This window comes from Alosa pseudoharengus, unplaced genomic scaffold (assembly GCF_046254945.1).
Source record: "Alosa pseudoharengus isolate Yale_2024_CS ecotype anadromous, Long Island Sound unplaced genomic scaffold, YU_APseudo_1.1 YU_APseudo_1.1_scf_14, whole genome shotgun sequence".
Classification (NCBI taxonomy): Eukaryota; Metazoa; Chordata; class Actinopteri; order Clupeiformes; family Clupeidae; genus Alosa; species Alosa pseudoharengus.
This window is the reverse complement of record NW_027468609.1, coordinates 14,281,219-14,298,718: the sequence shown is the minus strand read 5'-3', so window position 1 is coordinate 14,298,718 and position 17,500 is coordinate 14,281,219. Positions and strand designations below refer to the sequence as shown.

The 17,500-nt window shown below is 45.3% G+C and overlaps 1 protein-coding gene across 1 annotated transcript in view; it reads right to left on the bottom strand.

Annotated features, from left to right (window-relative positions):
- The window catches only part of epha5 (EPH receptor A5), a 67,581-nt gene that overhangs the window by 29,764 nt on the left and 20,317 nt on the right, over nt 1–17,500 (bottom strand). Inside the window, exons 4-5 of the mRNA XM_076283923.1 lie at nt 5,352–5,507; nt 3,015–3,350 (exon numbers count right to left, since the gene is read on the bottom strand). Coding sequence (XP_076140038.1) covers nt 3,015–3,350; nt 5,352–5,507 — 492 coding nt within the window. The remainder of the gene's footprint in view (nt 1–3,014; nt 3,351–5,351; nt 5,508–17,500) is intronic.

The window sequence follows — 17,500 nt, the reverse complement described above, 5'->3', positions numbered from 1 at the left end:
AAGAAATCATGTTCATTTCAAATACTTATATCACTGACAACAGTAGTCCAGCCAGGATATTGTCATTTAAAAAGTGAAGTTGCAGCCCTCAACTGTTGTTGATGTTGTGTTTTGTCATGTCATGTTGTGTTTTGGCCTGATGCGCCACCCTCCACCTATCTACTAATGACGAAGTCAGTAGTGTTTCGCCATCCGCGTTGGCAACCTGGAGTCAGGGGGGAGGAGGAGGGGATACACCGCTCTTCAGTATTTTGAAAGTGATTGCAGTACCAGTTTTGGCCACAATCTTACATATGGTTCCTTTAAGTGAAGTGAAGGTGTTGTTCCCCGTTTTCAGCTCTCTTAAGGAAAGACGCGGGGGAGACAGAGGCATTCGTGCTCTAAGCCTCCACGAGCTGCCCTTCATACTGGCAGGACAAAAGGGGGAAAAGACTGGACACAGCTGGGATAAGATGGAAGGGCTCACGGACACAAATTCACATTTGCAGTTTTTGTTGCGATCATAATTTCTTTTGTAAGCGAAAAAACATTTTGAAACTGATAAAACACTTTAATTGGGAAAATCCAAGAAATTATTATTCTGCGCCCATTTCATTGCCGTACAATGAGTACTTTCTCGTCTCCCTTGGTCAAACATCCAGCCTTCATTTACGTCAGCGAGACGTCCTCCACCGCGCTAACCAGCGCTGCGTGAGGAAGGGACAGGGAACTCGTTCTGTATTCCACACAGGGGCCTTTCAACAGCTGCTGGTGAAATCCCACGTTCGCCGCCTGGGCTTATCGGCATGGCGACGATGAGCTACAGGTGCCACAGCCTGTCTCCAGCGATCCCAAGTAATTACAGGACTCCTTCAGATAAAGGAGATTATGACTCTCTATCCGTTATGGTCATCATTACGGTAATGAAAAGTCAATAGCAGCCTCTCTCTCCCAAGAGACAGCCCCCTGTGGCTGGGTGGGGGAGGGGGGGGTGGCAGAGGGAGATATAGAGACTGTATGAGAAAGACAGAGATAGTGGGATAAAGAGAGGAAAAGAGAGTAAGGTAGGGAGAGAGCAGGAGAGAAAGAGAGAGAGAGAGAGAAAGAGACAGAGATTGAGGTAGAGAGAGAGAGCAGGAGAGAGAAAGAGAGACAGAGAGATATATACAGAGAGAAAGAGAGAGACAGAGACAGTCAGAGAGAGATAGAGGGAGAACAAGAGAGCGAGAGATAGACAGACAGGTGAAGGACCAAGGTTAGATGCCTGGGAGGTCTGGGAGGACCATGGCGGCCGCCAGTCACTCTGTTCCTTCTCATTGCTAATTAACTGGCCTCCTGGGAGGGCGATGTCGGGGCGCTCGACTCTCTGCCGCCCTCAACTAGAGGCCACCGCTGCTGGGCAGACGCCTGAATCACTCCGGCCTCTCATTAATTCCACTTAATGGACATTAAGGTGTCCTTCCAGAGAGCAAGTAATGTTTCATTTTGTCTAGCTTGAACATGGACACGTCTATTTTTAAACCCCACTCAGCTCTAGCAATTTGATTGAGGGTTTTTTTTATTTTTGTACGTTTTTTTTTTACATTATTTCCTCTTTTATTGTACATTGTTTGTCAGCTAAAATGGTACCATGTGTCTGCCAGAGGATTTCATTCGGAGCTTTCAGTGCCGAGCTGTCCACATGACTGTGGATCAACAGCAGCTCGGTGAACCTCCCCCCCCCATACACACGCATGCACACACAAACACACACACACACACACACACACACACACACACACACACACACACACACACACACACACACACACACACACTCACTCACTCACTCTCACACACACACACACACACAAACACACACACACTCACACACATGCTGTGCACATGCTGCTGATGGAGGCCTTTTTTCGTGTCTGTGCACGTGAGGTTTGTCAGTGCACTGTCCATGCATCAAACCATTTCCCTATGAAAAGACGTTTTCACTACGTTTTCTTTTGGTTACCTGCTTTGAAGTTAGCACAGCAGGTTGTCCCCACAGCCCATCCCCTCACAAACATATCAAAAGCTCCAAATTCCTCAATAACTCTAGCACATAGATACCAGCCTAAAGCCTTCATTTGGTTTAACACATGAAAGCATCACGTCTGCAATGAACGTCACACTTTAGAGAACTGAGGTATTGAGAACAGGAACCTATTACAGAGTGATCAACAGAGTCACTTCCTCAAGAATATAGGAATCGAACATCCTGCCATAAGGAATCCAACATCCTGCCATAAGGAATCCAACATCCTGTCGTGTGTATGGGTAAATATTGATGCAATAGACATCTGAAAGAAGGTTCTTTGAAAGAATAGAGCAAAGAGACACTGAATGGCGCTGTGCTTGAGAGAGGACTGGTCACTGTTGGCCCTTTTCCACTATGGGGTAAAACCCCAGTGTCTGAGGTAAAGCCTCTGACTTTTTATATTTCCATGATTGAGGCCGGAATAACTAAAGATACAGGCTCTTACAATGTTATGACTTGTTGTCCTTGTAATTAATTGGACGTATGCACGCGGTGTCGTTGCTAATCACTGTTAAGAAGTTTCTAGCATTGTTAGCTAATGTCCCCAATGTTCCTTATGGAAACACAACACAGAGGCCGCGCACCAGTGTTTAAGACCGGGGAAAAGCCTTGGGCCAGCCCCGGTCCTTAATGGAAAAGAGCCATGTGTGATGTCTTATGAGAGAGAGTGAGCGAGGGAGGACTGGAGGACTGGACACTGTGTGATGTCTTACGGGAGAGAGTGAGCGAAGGAGGACTGGACGACTGGACACTGTGTGATGTCTTACGAGAGAGAGTGAGCGAGGGAGGACTGGAGGACTGGACACTGTGTGATGTCTTACGGGAGAGAGTGAGCGAAGGCGGACTGGACACTGTGTGATGTTTTATGGGAGAGAGTGAGCGAGGGAGGACTGGACACTGTGTGATGTCTTACGGGAGAGAGTGAGCGAGGGTCGCCGTGCCAGAGAAGAGCCTGCTGTGTACTCACCAGCCTGGTTGGTGGTGACGTTGAGCGACACGAACTGGCGCAGCGGGGCCAGGAACTCGGACACGCCGTTGACCGCCTCCACCTCGAAGGTGTAGTTGGTGTGGGCGAGCAGGTCGGCTACCATGACGGAGCTGTTGCGCAGGCCGGTGCGCTGCGGCAGGTAGCGGACGTGGCTCCCGCACGGCTCCGCTGGACGCGCCTCGCCGGCCAGCTTGCGGCACAGGATGCTGTAGGTCAGGTCCTTGCGGCCGCCCGATTCCTCCGGCGGAGTCCACTCCAGGAGCACGCTGGTCTCGTTCACGTTGGAGATGGCGTTGCGAGGCGCCGACGGAGGCTCTGGAGGTTGAGAACAGACACACACACACACACACACACACACACACACACACACAAAAAAAACACACACACAAAGATACAGTATATAAATATATGATACAAACAAACAGGCAAAGAAAAGCACAGAATATAGCACATGCACACACACAAACACACAGAGACAGACACAACGGGCCACACACCGACCAAGGCATGAGAACACACACAATACACACACACACACACACACACACACACACACACACGGATTAACAGGACCAAAGGTGGCTTTCTTGTTTCTTCTTTGTTGCTGTAGCTCTTTGGGCATCCTCCTCACATACAGGAAATCAATAGCATGCTAATGTGTAGGGTCGATACGCTGAGCCCAGCCAAACCAATGGCTCGCTCAAAGCAAATCGTTCTGACACACATCTGAGACAGGGCAGAGCTGGGGCCCAGGACCGCGGCTGGACCACAGGTCTCAGGTGGGGTCTGTACTGAGAGAGCGCTCCTGCTGGGTCTTACCTAGGGCTGGGCGATATATCGGTATTACGACTACGACCGATATATTTTTGAAAACGATATGTAGTTGAGACAATATCGTAATACCGGTATTATGTCAAATAATGGGCCATTTTATCAAAGCCACTTGCTCTTCTGTGTTCAGACCTTTCAGACAGCCGCAGCTCTGCTCAACTGCGCCCCTTGCGTGTGCACGTTCTCCCTCGCAGCACTACAAACTTTCAAACATGACGGACACTGAGTCATATTTTGTTTACCTTGATCAGAGGTTGGTGCTGATGCCTATTCCGTCGGCACATCAACGGCTAGACCGAGAATTCTCGTTGTGAAATCAAAATTCCACTGGAGCTCCAAGCGGTTTTGTACGCAGATTTAAGTTACAACACTGTTTAGCAGCTACAGCTCTTCGACTCACGGTAAAATGTCATTTTTGGTACATAGCCTAGTTAATTTAAATACACTGATGAATGCTTGCGTTTAGCGACAGTAGCAGATCTAAAGTCCTCAGGGATTTTATTAAGAGGATATGCACGCGACTCGCGAGCAGTTAGGGCATCATTTTTTATGATTCCTGAAACCCCATTCAATCGTGCATAGGGATTTTTCTTACGAACCGGAACATGCAAAAATGAATGCATACAAAACGACGGTAGCGTCTATCACAGTCTTGATGAGTGAGTTACGTTGTTTAAGTAGCCTAATTTTTTAAAACTTTTTTTGTTGTTGATAACATGTCTAGGCCATCATAGTCTACATTTGCTTGTCATCTAGGCCCTATCAAATCCTTACAGGTAAAAAAACTGCATTGTGTGACAAAACTGAAGGTTTTTTCAATATTGTTGTGCCCAAAATAGCCTATTGCATTGTGCAGTACAATGTAGGCCTGTGTTGTCAGTCAGGGTCAACTTTTGGTCTTTTGTTATTTGCACAGCTTTATCAGAGCAACTGTAGCCTATGCCTATTGTAGGCCTATGTTATTGTTTACACTTTTTTGCACAGCTCTGTTAGAGCAGTCTGAAATAAATATAATTAAAACTGGCTGTGTTGTCATAATTGTTGTGTTGAGTGAATATATGAAGCACTTTGCTCTTTCTGTTTGAAATATCAATATCGTATCGATATCGTATATCGCCAATCAGCCCCAAAATATCGGGATATCAGTTTTGGTCCATATCGCCCAGCCCTAGTCTTACCTAGACTAGTGTTGCACACTGCATCAATACTATAAAGACATTGTGATACACTGAGGTGAAAAATGTTACGCAACCCCATTTTATTTGTATCACTACTTTAAGAATGCCACTTTAATCACCCATTTGTTAGCCGTTTTTTGTTAATAATTTGAAGTTCCATTTTCTGTCATCTATTAGATATTTGTTGTTTTCCCCATGCATTTCCTGTCTCTTAGTTTTAACATGTTAAATACATGACTCAAGTTAACACTACACACATGAATACACAATGTTAGACTAGTCGGTTGTGTGCAAGGGAAGCTCTTACTTGTGCACGCCATGTTGGCGGGGTCCGAGTCCTGGCGGTAGTATCCGGCTTCGCACTGGCAGGTGGTGGAGGCCTCCACGCGGGTGAAGCTGTGAGGGGGGCACTTACTGCAGCTCTGGGTCTGCAGCGCCGAGCGGTAGAACCCGGGCTTGCACACTGCAGCGGATCAAAGAGAGAAGCACAAAGGCCAGGAGATCAATCAAACGCACGTCGAATATATGGAGGGGGAAACTCCCACGCCTCCAGATAAGGAGACACATCTCGCCTCTTTCTGCTGAACATGACGTTTTCTGCCGCCTGCTCCAGCAACTTGTTTAAGATAGCGATGCATTTCCATACATAGTGCTGTACAACTCTTTTGATTTCCACACAAGTACAAGCGCATCGGCAGGCATGAGCTACTTCTACATCAGGGCTTCACAAAGCTGAAAAGCCAAACAGGATCCCCTTGGAATAACCTCGTTCTAAATCCCTCAAAAACGTATAGACATATAATTGCTATATAGTGTCTTATGCGTCAGAGTCGCACGAGCACTAGTTGACAAGTTTTCTCCGTTACCTCCAAATAAAGGGGAAAACTAAATCCGTTTATCATCTAAAGCGCAGGCAGGCGTTTTCATCCCAAACTGTCTCTCTCAGACAGAACAAAGTGACAAATGGGTGTTTAAATCAACACGTACATTAAACATTCACAGTGGCTGGCAAACGAGGGAAAAGAGCCAGGATAGTAGATCTTCCGTTTGCGGGCGTTTAAACGCCGCTCCTTTGAATCGTCTCTGGAGCGCTGAAGGCATCCTGACGCTGCAGAAGAGGGGCGCGCAGTTAATGTATGGCGGGAAGCGAAGACGGATAGGTTATCAGTGGTCTCGGTGGCAAGGGCCTGCACAAGAGGCCGTTAATTAAAACGCTGCTGGTGTACTTTAAGGAGACAGCCGCCCGCCTGGCCGCCACTGAGGACGCTACGCTCCGCGTACTTAAACAGGCTCTGCGGCAGAAGCAAACGCAAAGCAAACGCATAGCATGGCTCATGCTCAGTGAGAGAGTCATCTACTTCAAGGAGAGACGCCCCTGGGAAATTCACTCCTACAGAATAATTGCTATAACCATCATCATCAACACCATCATCAGTCTCATCATCACCAAAAAAACCCCCCAGATATCAGATTCTTTTTTTCTTTTTAAGTGGATAGCTTGGATACGGATCACCTTATCCCCATGCAGATAGAAAAGGCTATCAATGCATTTCAGTATACACACATATACACACATTCAGCATACACACATATACCTATTTAGCATACACACACACACACATTCAGCACATACACACACACACATTCAGCATACACACACACACACATTCAGCATACACACATACACACATTTAGCATACACACACACACACACACACACACACACACACACACACACACACACACATTCAGCATACACACACACACACACACACACACACATTCAGCATACACACACACACACACACATTCAGCATACACACATACACACATTTAGCATACACACACTGCTATGGCATCAAAAATAACAAGGGCATGTTTCTGGAGAGCATCATTTTTTATGGCCATTATTGATGATAAGACTACCAGCTCTAACCCTCTTTCTCATCGTAATAGCCGTAGCCCAACAGGAACAAAGCCAGCCAAAATATAGCCTACACCTAGCAGCCAATAACCAGCCGTATGCCTGTAAGCATCAGGCCAAAATGCACATACGTAGTTCTTTTCATCATCTGTTCTAAAAAAAATCCATCTCGCTTGTTTGTCTGTGTTTGCTCCAAGAAATATAGTCTGCCTGTTATTTATTTATTTTTAAAGCAGTGAGGATATAAGTTATTGCACAGCCTACGACCTTTATCACTGCTCCGCCTCTTCTCCATTGCCTGCCACATCGGCCGGGGAAAAGTGGCATCTGATAAAGCCGGGCCATAAACCGGCGTTGCCACTTTTCTACCTCCATGACTTGCAGATCTGTCAACCCCAGACTGGCATCCGGCCAAGCTCTGCGCTCATGGCTCTGACGAGTTTTCTTCTGCCAAACGCCTTCGTGTCCAAGTCTGAAATCTATTTTTTTTTTATATCTGTGAGGTGATGCTGCAGTTATTTTCGACTGTATCCATAAACAGTTTGAAGTTTTATTTTTGGTGGTTAGGATACTGGATAGTATTTTTAGATTTGTCTCTGATCATACAAACCTATAGTATAGTCTGATGATGCACCCTGACACGATCCCCAGCCTATAATGTGGGGATTATTCAATGGGAGACCACACAGAACAACAGTACAATACACTACATCTACTAAAAAGAACCAGGAAACAAACGTGTAATCTGTGCCCTTATTCTATGGCAGGAAATGTAGTCATATCTACTGCTTCCCCGTACCATCAACACCCCTTTCTTTGCAGATCAATATCCCCTAACATGCAGCTTGTGAATGCACAGTCGTCACTGCATTCAACTGTGAATATTACTCTGAGTTTAATCTCATCTCTGCATCTGACAGCCCTCTCCATTCTCGGGTGCGTATGAAATCAAATGGTTTCTCCCAGGAAAGGTTATTCATGTGTTACATATTACATCTGCTCGACTGGAAACAAGGCCTTCTGTAGACTTCTAAAAATGAGGCTGCTGTGATAATCGGTTGTCAGAGCGCCTCTCCATAACAAGATCCCACTTCAAATTACAGAGTGCTCACAATGACCTTGCAATTATCATTAACCCACCTCCTGCTAGGAGAGTGATAAATGGCGACTCAAATGTCAGGCCTCAAACAGCCCCTTGATAATGGAGAAGCAGTTTATCAGCAGCTCTGAAACAGGCACATTGGCCAGGGAAGGGATTTCCATTTTCCATCAACTACACATTAGTGTGTGTGTGTGTGTGTGTGTGTGTGTGTGTGTTGGTGATTGGTGAGATTATAAATTCAGTGTGCCTTCAGGATATAAAACATCTCTTCAAATGATACTCCAGAATCTTATTGAAGAGGTCGTAACTATGGCAAAAGAGATGGACGTGCCCTAAGCTAAAGGTCACTCATCCCATCCCATCCCAACGGTGTATGGTTTAGATCTGAGTACGGGTGGACTGCAATGCAACCTTGGAAATGAGGGCATCAATTTCACACGTCCGACAAGTTATCACCTCCACCTCCCTGCCTGGCTTATAACACCCCCCCCCCAAACACCATCCTAATCAACGCTGGTTTGCTTCAATGGACGAGCTGTATGAGTCCACTATCCAGCAGATTTAAAGGTGCACTCAGTGCTTTTCTTTCATTCTTTTATTTTATGGTGAAATTAGACTTTTCAGCAGTTTTTCACTGACTGTACCTTAAAAGGATAGATAGATAGATAGATAGATAGATAGATAGATAGATAGATAGATAGATAGATAGATAGATAGATAGATAGATAGATAGATAGATAGATACTTTATTCCCCAAGGGGAAATTCAAGAAAAAATGGGATGTCCTTCCTCTGTGAAGTGCCGAGCTTGAGCTTGAAAAGGTTCCGCATGGGTTCTATACAAACTACTACAGATTACCTGAACAACGCAGCGGACAGAGTGAAACAGAGAGAGGGACGGAGGGAAAGAGATGAAGAGAGAGATAGAGAGAGAGAAAGAAGGACATAGAGAAGCAGAGAGAGGGGGAGAGAGAGGGACAAAAAGAGAGAGAGAGAGAGAGAGAGAGAGAGAGAGACAAGGACGGGGACGGAGAAAGGGATGAAGAGAGAGAGGGACAGAGAGCGGTCTGGTGTGGTAGCTCTCCATCAGTCCACTCCCCATCACTGGGCCAGCTAGTGGCAGGTCATTTAAACGATTCGTCATGTGAACATGATCCGCTTGCAGCGGACGCTGGCATGCCCTGATACGGATCACGACACAGCCACATACATTCTCTTCAGTTCATCCCCCTCTTCCTCCGTTCCCTCCTCTTCCTCCACCTCCTTGCACCTCACCGTCCTTCCTGATGCGGATCACGGCACGACCACATACACTCTTCCTCGTCCTCCTCTGCCTCATCTTTCGTTCCTAATCCACGGGAGGACACGCGGCTTTATGATCTAAAAGCATCTTAATGGACGCAGCACGAGCAGCGATTAAATAAGGGGGTCGCGCAGAGGGCGCCATAACAGCAATAACAGCACCGCCGCTCTGTGATTGGATTACACGCAGGTGGGCTGCCTGTGAAATCACGACATCGGCACATCTCCACACACACACACAGGCACGCACACACACACAAAGGCACGCACACACACACGCACACACACACACACACACACACACACGCACACACACACACACACACGCACACGCACATGCACACACACACACACGTATACCTCACCGTAGTCAAGCAACTGCATTACCGAATGTTTCATCTGCTTAATTAATTTGCCAGATTAATACATCTTTTCATGGTGTGTTCATGGATGTGCTCATTTCTGTATTACAAGTGGAGCGAATGAGGTGCTTTGAAGGAGGATCCCTCTCCCCCTCCTCATCCACACCTCCTCAACTCAACTCAACTCAACTCAACGGTGCCCAGTCACCGGGGGAGATTACTGGGGGGGGGGGATCATACTGCATTTGATTTTTCAAAAAGGGTTTTTTGTCGTTGTGTGATCTAATCCTTTGGAGGTGGGGAAAGGAAAGGAGGGAGGAGGGATTTAGAGGGAATAGTTTGTCCCTCCCAAAAGACCTGCCATGCAAATCTACAATGAGTGAGAGAAGGGGGGAGGAGAAGAAGAGAGGAAATGAGAGGAGAAGAGAGGAAGGGGAGAGGAGAGGAGCGTGACTGTATAAGCAAGGTCTTTAAAGAGAGCCAGAAACTGATTCACCTTGACAGAACCTTGGTCTCTTGTCATGCAACATTAGACCTGAGAAATAATATGCCAAATTCTGGCCTCGCAAGCTCCCCATTCCACAGAGACATGATGTGGACCTGTTAGGAGCCCGTATGTACAGTAGACTCCCCTGCAGACACAAAGAGTGTGGCAGGCGTTGTGTGTGAGCTCGTGTTTCTCCTCTGTCCTATTTACGCGTTGTGTAACTAATTCAACCCCTCGCTATCCCATGCAGGGGCTGAAGCTGGAGCTCACAGTCCAAATTGTGCTCTCCAGCACAAGGTTCCTCTAAAATGATAATTACAGTAAGCATGGCTATAATCAGCACAACACTCCATGGAAAACCTGGAACACACACAGTAAGGTATCATCATTTCTTATCGATGAAGATAATCTGCTGAAATATGTATGAGGACTTACAGTCCCTGCCTCTGGAGAAATTTACATAGAGATGCACACAAAGTGTCGTGCTGGCTGATGCCCAATATGAGGAGGGGGAAACTATTTGCTAAGCAAGAAAAGCACTAATGGCATACAGCCGTCAATGTTGAAGTTATTATGATTCTGACAAAGATGGGCAAAGAAGGAAAGCCGAGTCTACACTGATTACTGAATATCTCTTTAAACCGATGACCAGCATCTACAAAGACAGGAAGTAGAACAATGAAAGAACAGTGCCAGCTCTTTGATGATGCTAAGCAATCTCTCAAAAAAAAGGTTTCAAATAGTACTACTCAAATAGACCTGAAGAAAATAATAGAGTTCTAACACTATGGGCCCTATTTTAATGGTCTGAAACGGAAGTGTCTTCGCGCAAAACGCAAGTGACTTTGTGGGCGGATCTTGGGCGCTGATGCTATTTTACCGGCGGGATATTGACTGTTGCGCCCGACGCAAATCTAAAATGGGGTGGTCTGAAGTAGCTACATTAATCATGGGTGTGGTTTGGGCGTAACGTGCAATAAACCAATCAGAGCGTCATCTCACATTCCCTTTAACAACAGGCACGCTTGTTCCATAGCTGATTGCTATTATGGTGGCGTATTTGCCAGGCGCAGCCAGGAGCGTTCACAGCGCTATAATCACTGTTCAGTTGGGAACAGTTAGCTATTGATTTTTCCTCTTGACAAAATGTAATACAGAATTGTCACAAAGACATACTTTCCGATGTTTTGGGATCATTCTCACTGAATCACAAGGTTATGAATGCATGGTGATATATTTGCAATGTACAATGTAATCTAACATTACCTCTCTATAGACAATGCATATCTTCTGTCAATTAATCTCTTCTCTCCCGTGCTGCCGCTGGGGCATTTGGGTTAAATGGCATCGGCATGCAGTTCAACATCACGTCTCCTTAAGTCCTCTAACATTTCCTAATTTATGTCATCAACACATCAGTGATTCGTGAAAATGTGTACGCTAGATTTATGCCTATTTTTTCACATGGACACCACACTGATTTCCCTCGAGTGGTAATATTTTTCTTTGAAATTATGTATGGTTTACAGAAATGGGAACTACATTGTATAGATGAGAGGAGCTAAGTGTGCGTTGCGCAGCACAGGCGGCCAAGCAAGGGCTTCGTTTAAGTTGACCTAACTTTCAACTCTGCACAGTATCCCATTAACTGCGTGACAGTAGACTATTTACAATATTTTCTGTAAAGCAGAGTTTGTAAACATGTTATCATCAACTTAATTCACGCACAACATTTATTTGAGCAGGAGAGAGAATAACAATGAATGGATGCAGCAACTACAGAAATTGTACAGAAATTGTAACCTTGCTGCTTTCTTGTACTATCTGTTGCTGGTTAACGGCACATGAAAAGCTGATTTAAGCTAATTCACTAACTCAAGACTTGCATGTAGATGTTGTACTATATAGGCTAGTAAATATTTAGGTCACCAATGCACGAACAAAACCGGGAAATGGACAAATATTATCAAGGCTTTTAATGTTTCCGTCTGTGCACGGAGGTGTCTGTAGATTGGTGTGCAACGCATTCATTCATGCAGGCCTGTGGTCATGCATGCGCCCTTAAAATAGCATCTGCATTTTCGCCACAGACTTTAGACCAGGGAGTTCCTGGTCTGTGGCGGAATTGTTTTCTGAAACTGCAAAATATCAACAGTGAATGTTTGCGCCGGAACACGCCCCGTCTTTTCGCTGAACCGCCCCCGTGGGCGCAATTGAATTCCCTAATTTACAGGCATGTACCTGTGGAGGGAAAATTCCAATATGCGCTGACTGCAAAATAGGAAAGACAAACGCGCGAGTATACAAAGTCAATTGCGCCCGCACGGAAGATAGAGCCCTATGTGTCTATCAGCACACACACACTAAAGTGTAGGCACTCCTCATCTATTCCATGTGTGCCCTCTCTGTCTATGTGTGTGTGTGTGTGTGTGTGTGTGTGTGTGTGTGTGTGTGTGTGTGTGTGCATGTGGGTGTAGAAAAATAACATTGGACATTTTTCCCCCGAATTTGAAATTGCTTTTAACACTATGCAACTTAGAGTCCTGACAGATTTTATTTAAACTGTGAAATGCAAGAGAATGAACTGAGTTCACAGGCTGCTAACAGATTAGCACTAACATCTCTCCTTTACAGAGTCACTACATAGTCTACAGACTGAGGGCATTTAAGTGTTTTGTTCTATATCTCTACGGCATGGTGAAATATGAGGAAGCTATCCCTTTTGACAAGGTAAGCCCCCAACCCTTACACACACACACACACACACACACACACACACACACACACACACACACACACACACACACACACACACACACACACACACACACACACACACACTCCTCCTGGTTAGCTGAGGTCAGAACCCCATAATCCGGTATTTGCATGAGCTGCACACCCCTCCAATCACCCTACACCACCCACACACTCACCACCCACCCACCCACCCACACACACACACACCAACTGGCTAGGGATGCTTGGGAAAGCTGGCTCTATTGGATTCATCTTCCCAGCGGGGTGGCCACCCCCCCCCCACACACACACACACACACCCCGAACACACCCCACCAAACACACACACCCCACCACACTCACACACCCCACACACACACACCCCGAACACACCCCACCACACACACACACCCCACCACACGCACACACCCCACCATACACACACACGTACTCACACTGCTGCTACAGGCAGCTTTACACCTATAGCCTGCAGAGCATAACACACCACCCAGGAGCTACGCCTCACAGAGGGATTCCTAAAATACTTCCCATGTAAAGCAGCACCCTAATGTGTGTGTGTGTGTGTGTGTGGCAGTAGGGAGGATCTGGAGGAGAGGGTGGGGGGTGGAAGAGAGCATGAAATCTGCTGAGTTTTTTTTTCTCTACTTTTCTGTACATGGCTTTTGCCAACCCCTTCGCTCCAAATAAGATTAGATTTTATTATGCTCAGTGTGTGTGTGTGTGTGTGTGTGTGTGTGTGTGTGGGGACGCTTCGTTGACCCCCACCCTCCCCCACTGTCCGACCCACCCCGGGCAATGGACGCAGGATGTCTCTCCAATGCCACGGCGGTGGAAGAGCTCTTAATGTGTGACACAAAGGCTCATGGGTAATTAACATGCACCAGCAAACAGTGGTGGTGAAGAAGCCCATTAGCAACCAGCAGAGTACTTCGGTCTAATATGGCTCCAGATCATTGAGATTTCAGGGGACAAAATTGTATTGATTGATAAGGCTTTGTATTTACACAAAGAGGGGAGAAAGATAACTTAATGCGTGCTTTGATATTGTGGATGTTCAATAATTGAAAACATAATGCTTGGATTCAGGGCTAGAAACTCTGAGGGTTAATGGCTTTTTCAGATTGAAGGAACTTAAATGCTCCGACAAATCAATTAACAGCTCATTATGACAACAGAAAGGTTAGGGGATAAAGGCTGAGAAATTATTAGACTTTTAGCTGTTTAAAATTAGAAAAAGAAAACAGCCTTGCTTTGTTTTAAATGCACCATGAATATTAAAAGCAAGAGCCCAAATACAACGATGAAAGTAGCAATGGTGCAGATGCAACTTTCATCCCTCTTCTGTGATCATTATGAGCAGAAAACAACAAGGGAATACTGACTGAATGCTGACAAGATTGCTATGCTTTACTTGTTCCATAGATAGTAGAAACCCCACAAGATACTTGGTAACTGTATTGTGACCATATTTTCTTCTCCTAGGTGTACAGAGAAGTAACATTACACCTCCAATGTTTATATAAAACGCTTCGTCATAATGTTAAATGGCATTAGAATGATTTGCTAATTTGCAGATTGCTGATGATAGCTAATGATAGGAATTAACAAGCCTAATTTCATAAACAAGAATGCCATATACCGGTAGTTCCATTATGTGTTAGGTAGATGTGGTTCCATTACCTTTACTATCAAAACAGGAAGTGAAAGCAACGTCTATCTTGCAGCTTGGGCTGTATTCCAGTGCTTTTACTTCCTACAGAACCTCATCCTAGCATATGGCTGGATTGTTACCAATGTACCACTGAGAGCATACTAACCAACTGCACGATCAGTGTGCTGCAACTAAGTCTGCATCAGACCGTAAAGCAATCTAGTGGGTGGTGAAATCTGTCCAACGGATCACTGGCACCCAACTGCCCATCATTGAGAACATTTCCCCAACCTAGCCATGGACTCTCCCCTGTCCTGCCCAGTGTGCAGGCTCAGGAAGTGCTTTACAGTGGCTGTCCAGGCTGACCTGGCGCATCAAATGTAGAGACCATTCTTTCTAAATGGCCATGGTGTTGATTGCCTATTCTTAATGGCAATATTGGCACTCCTGAACAAGCAAACCTCTGAGAAGCACTGAAGACCGCAGTCCTTGGCTAACTGATTTGTTCAAAATGTGACATAGTCCCCTAAAGCCCAAGGACACTAAAGCACTCTTCTCGTTTCATCAGCAGCAGATTGATGAAGGCTTTTGGGTTAATAATTCTGAACCTGTGTAGTTAACAGTTTCTGATTTTTTTAAATCACACACCATAATGTGTGTTAGACTTGCAGTCCTTTTTATTCCTGCTTATCTGTGATGTTTGCCAAACATTTTATTTTGTTTGCAAAGATGATTGATCCCTTTATGGAAATATTGCTTCATCTGTAACAATCTACAGCAGATAAGAAGCAGCCTAAGACTGAGACAGAAATAGCTCTCCTGATAAGAGAATAACTGCACCTTTAGCCTTGTCTCCTGTTATTACCATTTTAGATTGCACATTATTAAAGGTTCACTATGCAAGATTTTCACCTTTACAAAGCCAATTTGATGGTGAATGAACTTGTAATAGGCTAATCATTCACCTATAGCTATACAGCATAGGCGTACATGTAGTATGCAGTATGCAGTACTAGGCAGTATCCAGTATGTATGGAGTCTCTGTGCAGCTCCTCTGTAGCTGTGCCCTGGTTAGACAGACATTATTCATGTCATAAATAAAGGACTGAATATTTTCTCTGTGCATTACTGCACACCCAGACACCATCTCTGATGCACACACACACACACATACACATATACACACACACACACAAACACCATCTTCAGCAGCTTCCTGACAATGGGACTACAGTAAACACAAACCAGCAACAAAACATTGGCAATTATCTATTTCACCCCAGGCATAAAGACAATCTGTACACACCCAGACATATATACACACACACACACACAGTCTCTCTCTCTCTCTCTTTCACACACACACACACACACACACACACACACACACACACACACACACACACACACACACACACACACACACACACACACACACACACACACACACACACACACACACACACACACACACACACCATTTTAGAATGATTACAAAAAACAGTAAGCAACCAAAATCTCAGCTCAAAAAAATATATCAATGGGCAACAATGCAACTAAAAAGATAAACATTCCTTTTCCTGTTTGACTTCCCCCGGGTAAACTTGCTCAGAATTGAATACATACAAATAACACAATGCAAACAAGTGATTGGCAGGATCCCATGTTGATCATTGTGCTTTAGCGGTCCCATTGTCAAATAATGCGCTATTTATTTTTTCATGTGCAAACAGAGAGGTCACTGAAGTTTACATTAGCCAATGTAAACCACGACATACGTTTCATCAAATATGGGACACCGTGTCAAACCGCCACTCAAGCCCCCAAGACCCTGCAGCCCTGATGATGCTGGCAGCCCAGTGTCCCTCATGAGACTAAACAGGAAACACAATAAGGGTCAACTGTCCGTCATACGGTGTCCTTTTCCTCCGTGCTCCAGAGGAAGAAGGGGAGCAGGGGCCGTAGTAGAGAGAGAACAGCTCATCCACATGTTTCTCTCCTCCTTCCTCTGAACACATGCATGGATTAAGGCAGGAGAACAGGAGAAAAGAGAGTGAGTGTGAGAGAGGGAGAGAGAGAGAGAGCGAGAGAGAGAGGGAGAGAGAGAGCGAGAGAGAGAGAGACGGAGCTGTGGAAAACGTCAAGAAGGTGAAGTGGGTTTAAATGACAGCATTGTTTCTGAGACACATCACTAAAGTGCTTCAAAATGTCCCTTTCTGTACCAAATTAAAACACGTCGAAAATAAAGCAGATGTTTAAAAGCAACAAAGCTGCTTTTTTTTTGCTTCCCCCAAACCAGCTGAGTTCTCTGGCATCAAATGGCGGCGCAGCCTCCTCTGCAAGCATAGCCTCGGCTCTTCAATAAAAGCAAAATATCAATATTTTACCAACAGCTGGGCGAGATGGGAAAGGAAAGCACTTATTCGCAGTAGCAGTTTACCCCACTCTGTCCTGTCTAACCTTCAGAAAGCACTTAACTTGTCATGACAGCCCTGGGCAGTTAAAATGGTGGGCCCCCACAGTCCATTCGTTCTGCTGAGAGAGGGAGCAGACAGGCATGCACAGCACCGAGTTCTGGAAATACGCCGAAGCTGTTCTCACAGCAACAACAACGCCAGGGAAAGATGAAGAAGAAAAAAAAAAAAGAGTCGTGTTGCATAACGCAAAGGCGCATAATAAGGAGGAGTGCTGAATTTGGAAAACGCTGTTCAATAATGCATTAGCGTGACATGAGAACGAGTCTGTAACTTTTTGGGTGACTTAAAAAAGCACTATCAAAATGAAAAAAAAAAAAAAAAAAAAGAGATACACGACACATTTTTTCTTCTGGTATTCTGCCACAAAGTAAGAGCCAAGTGATATCAACATCTGC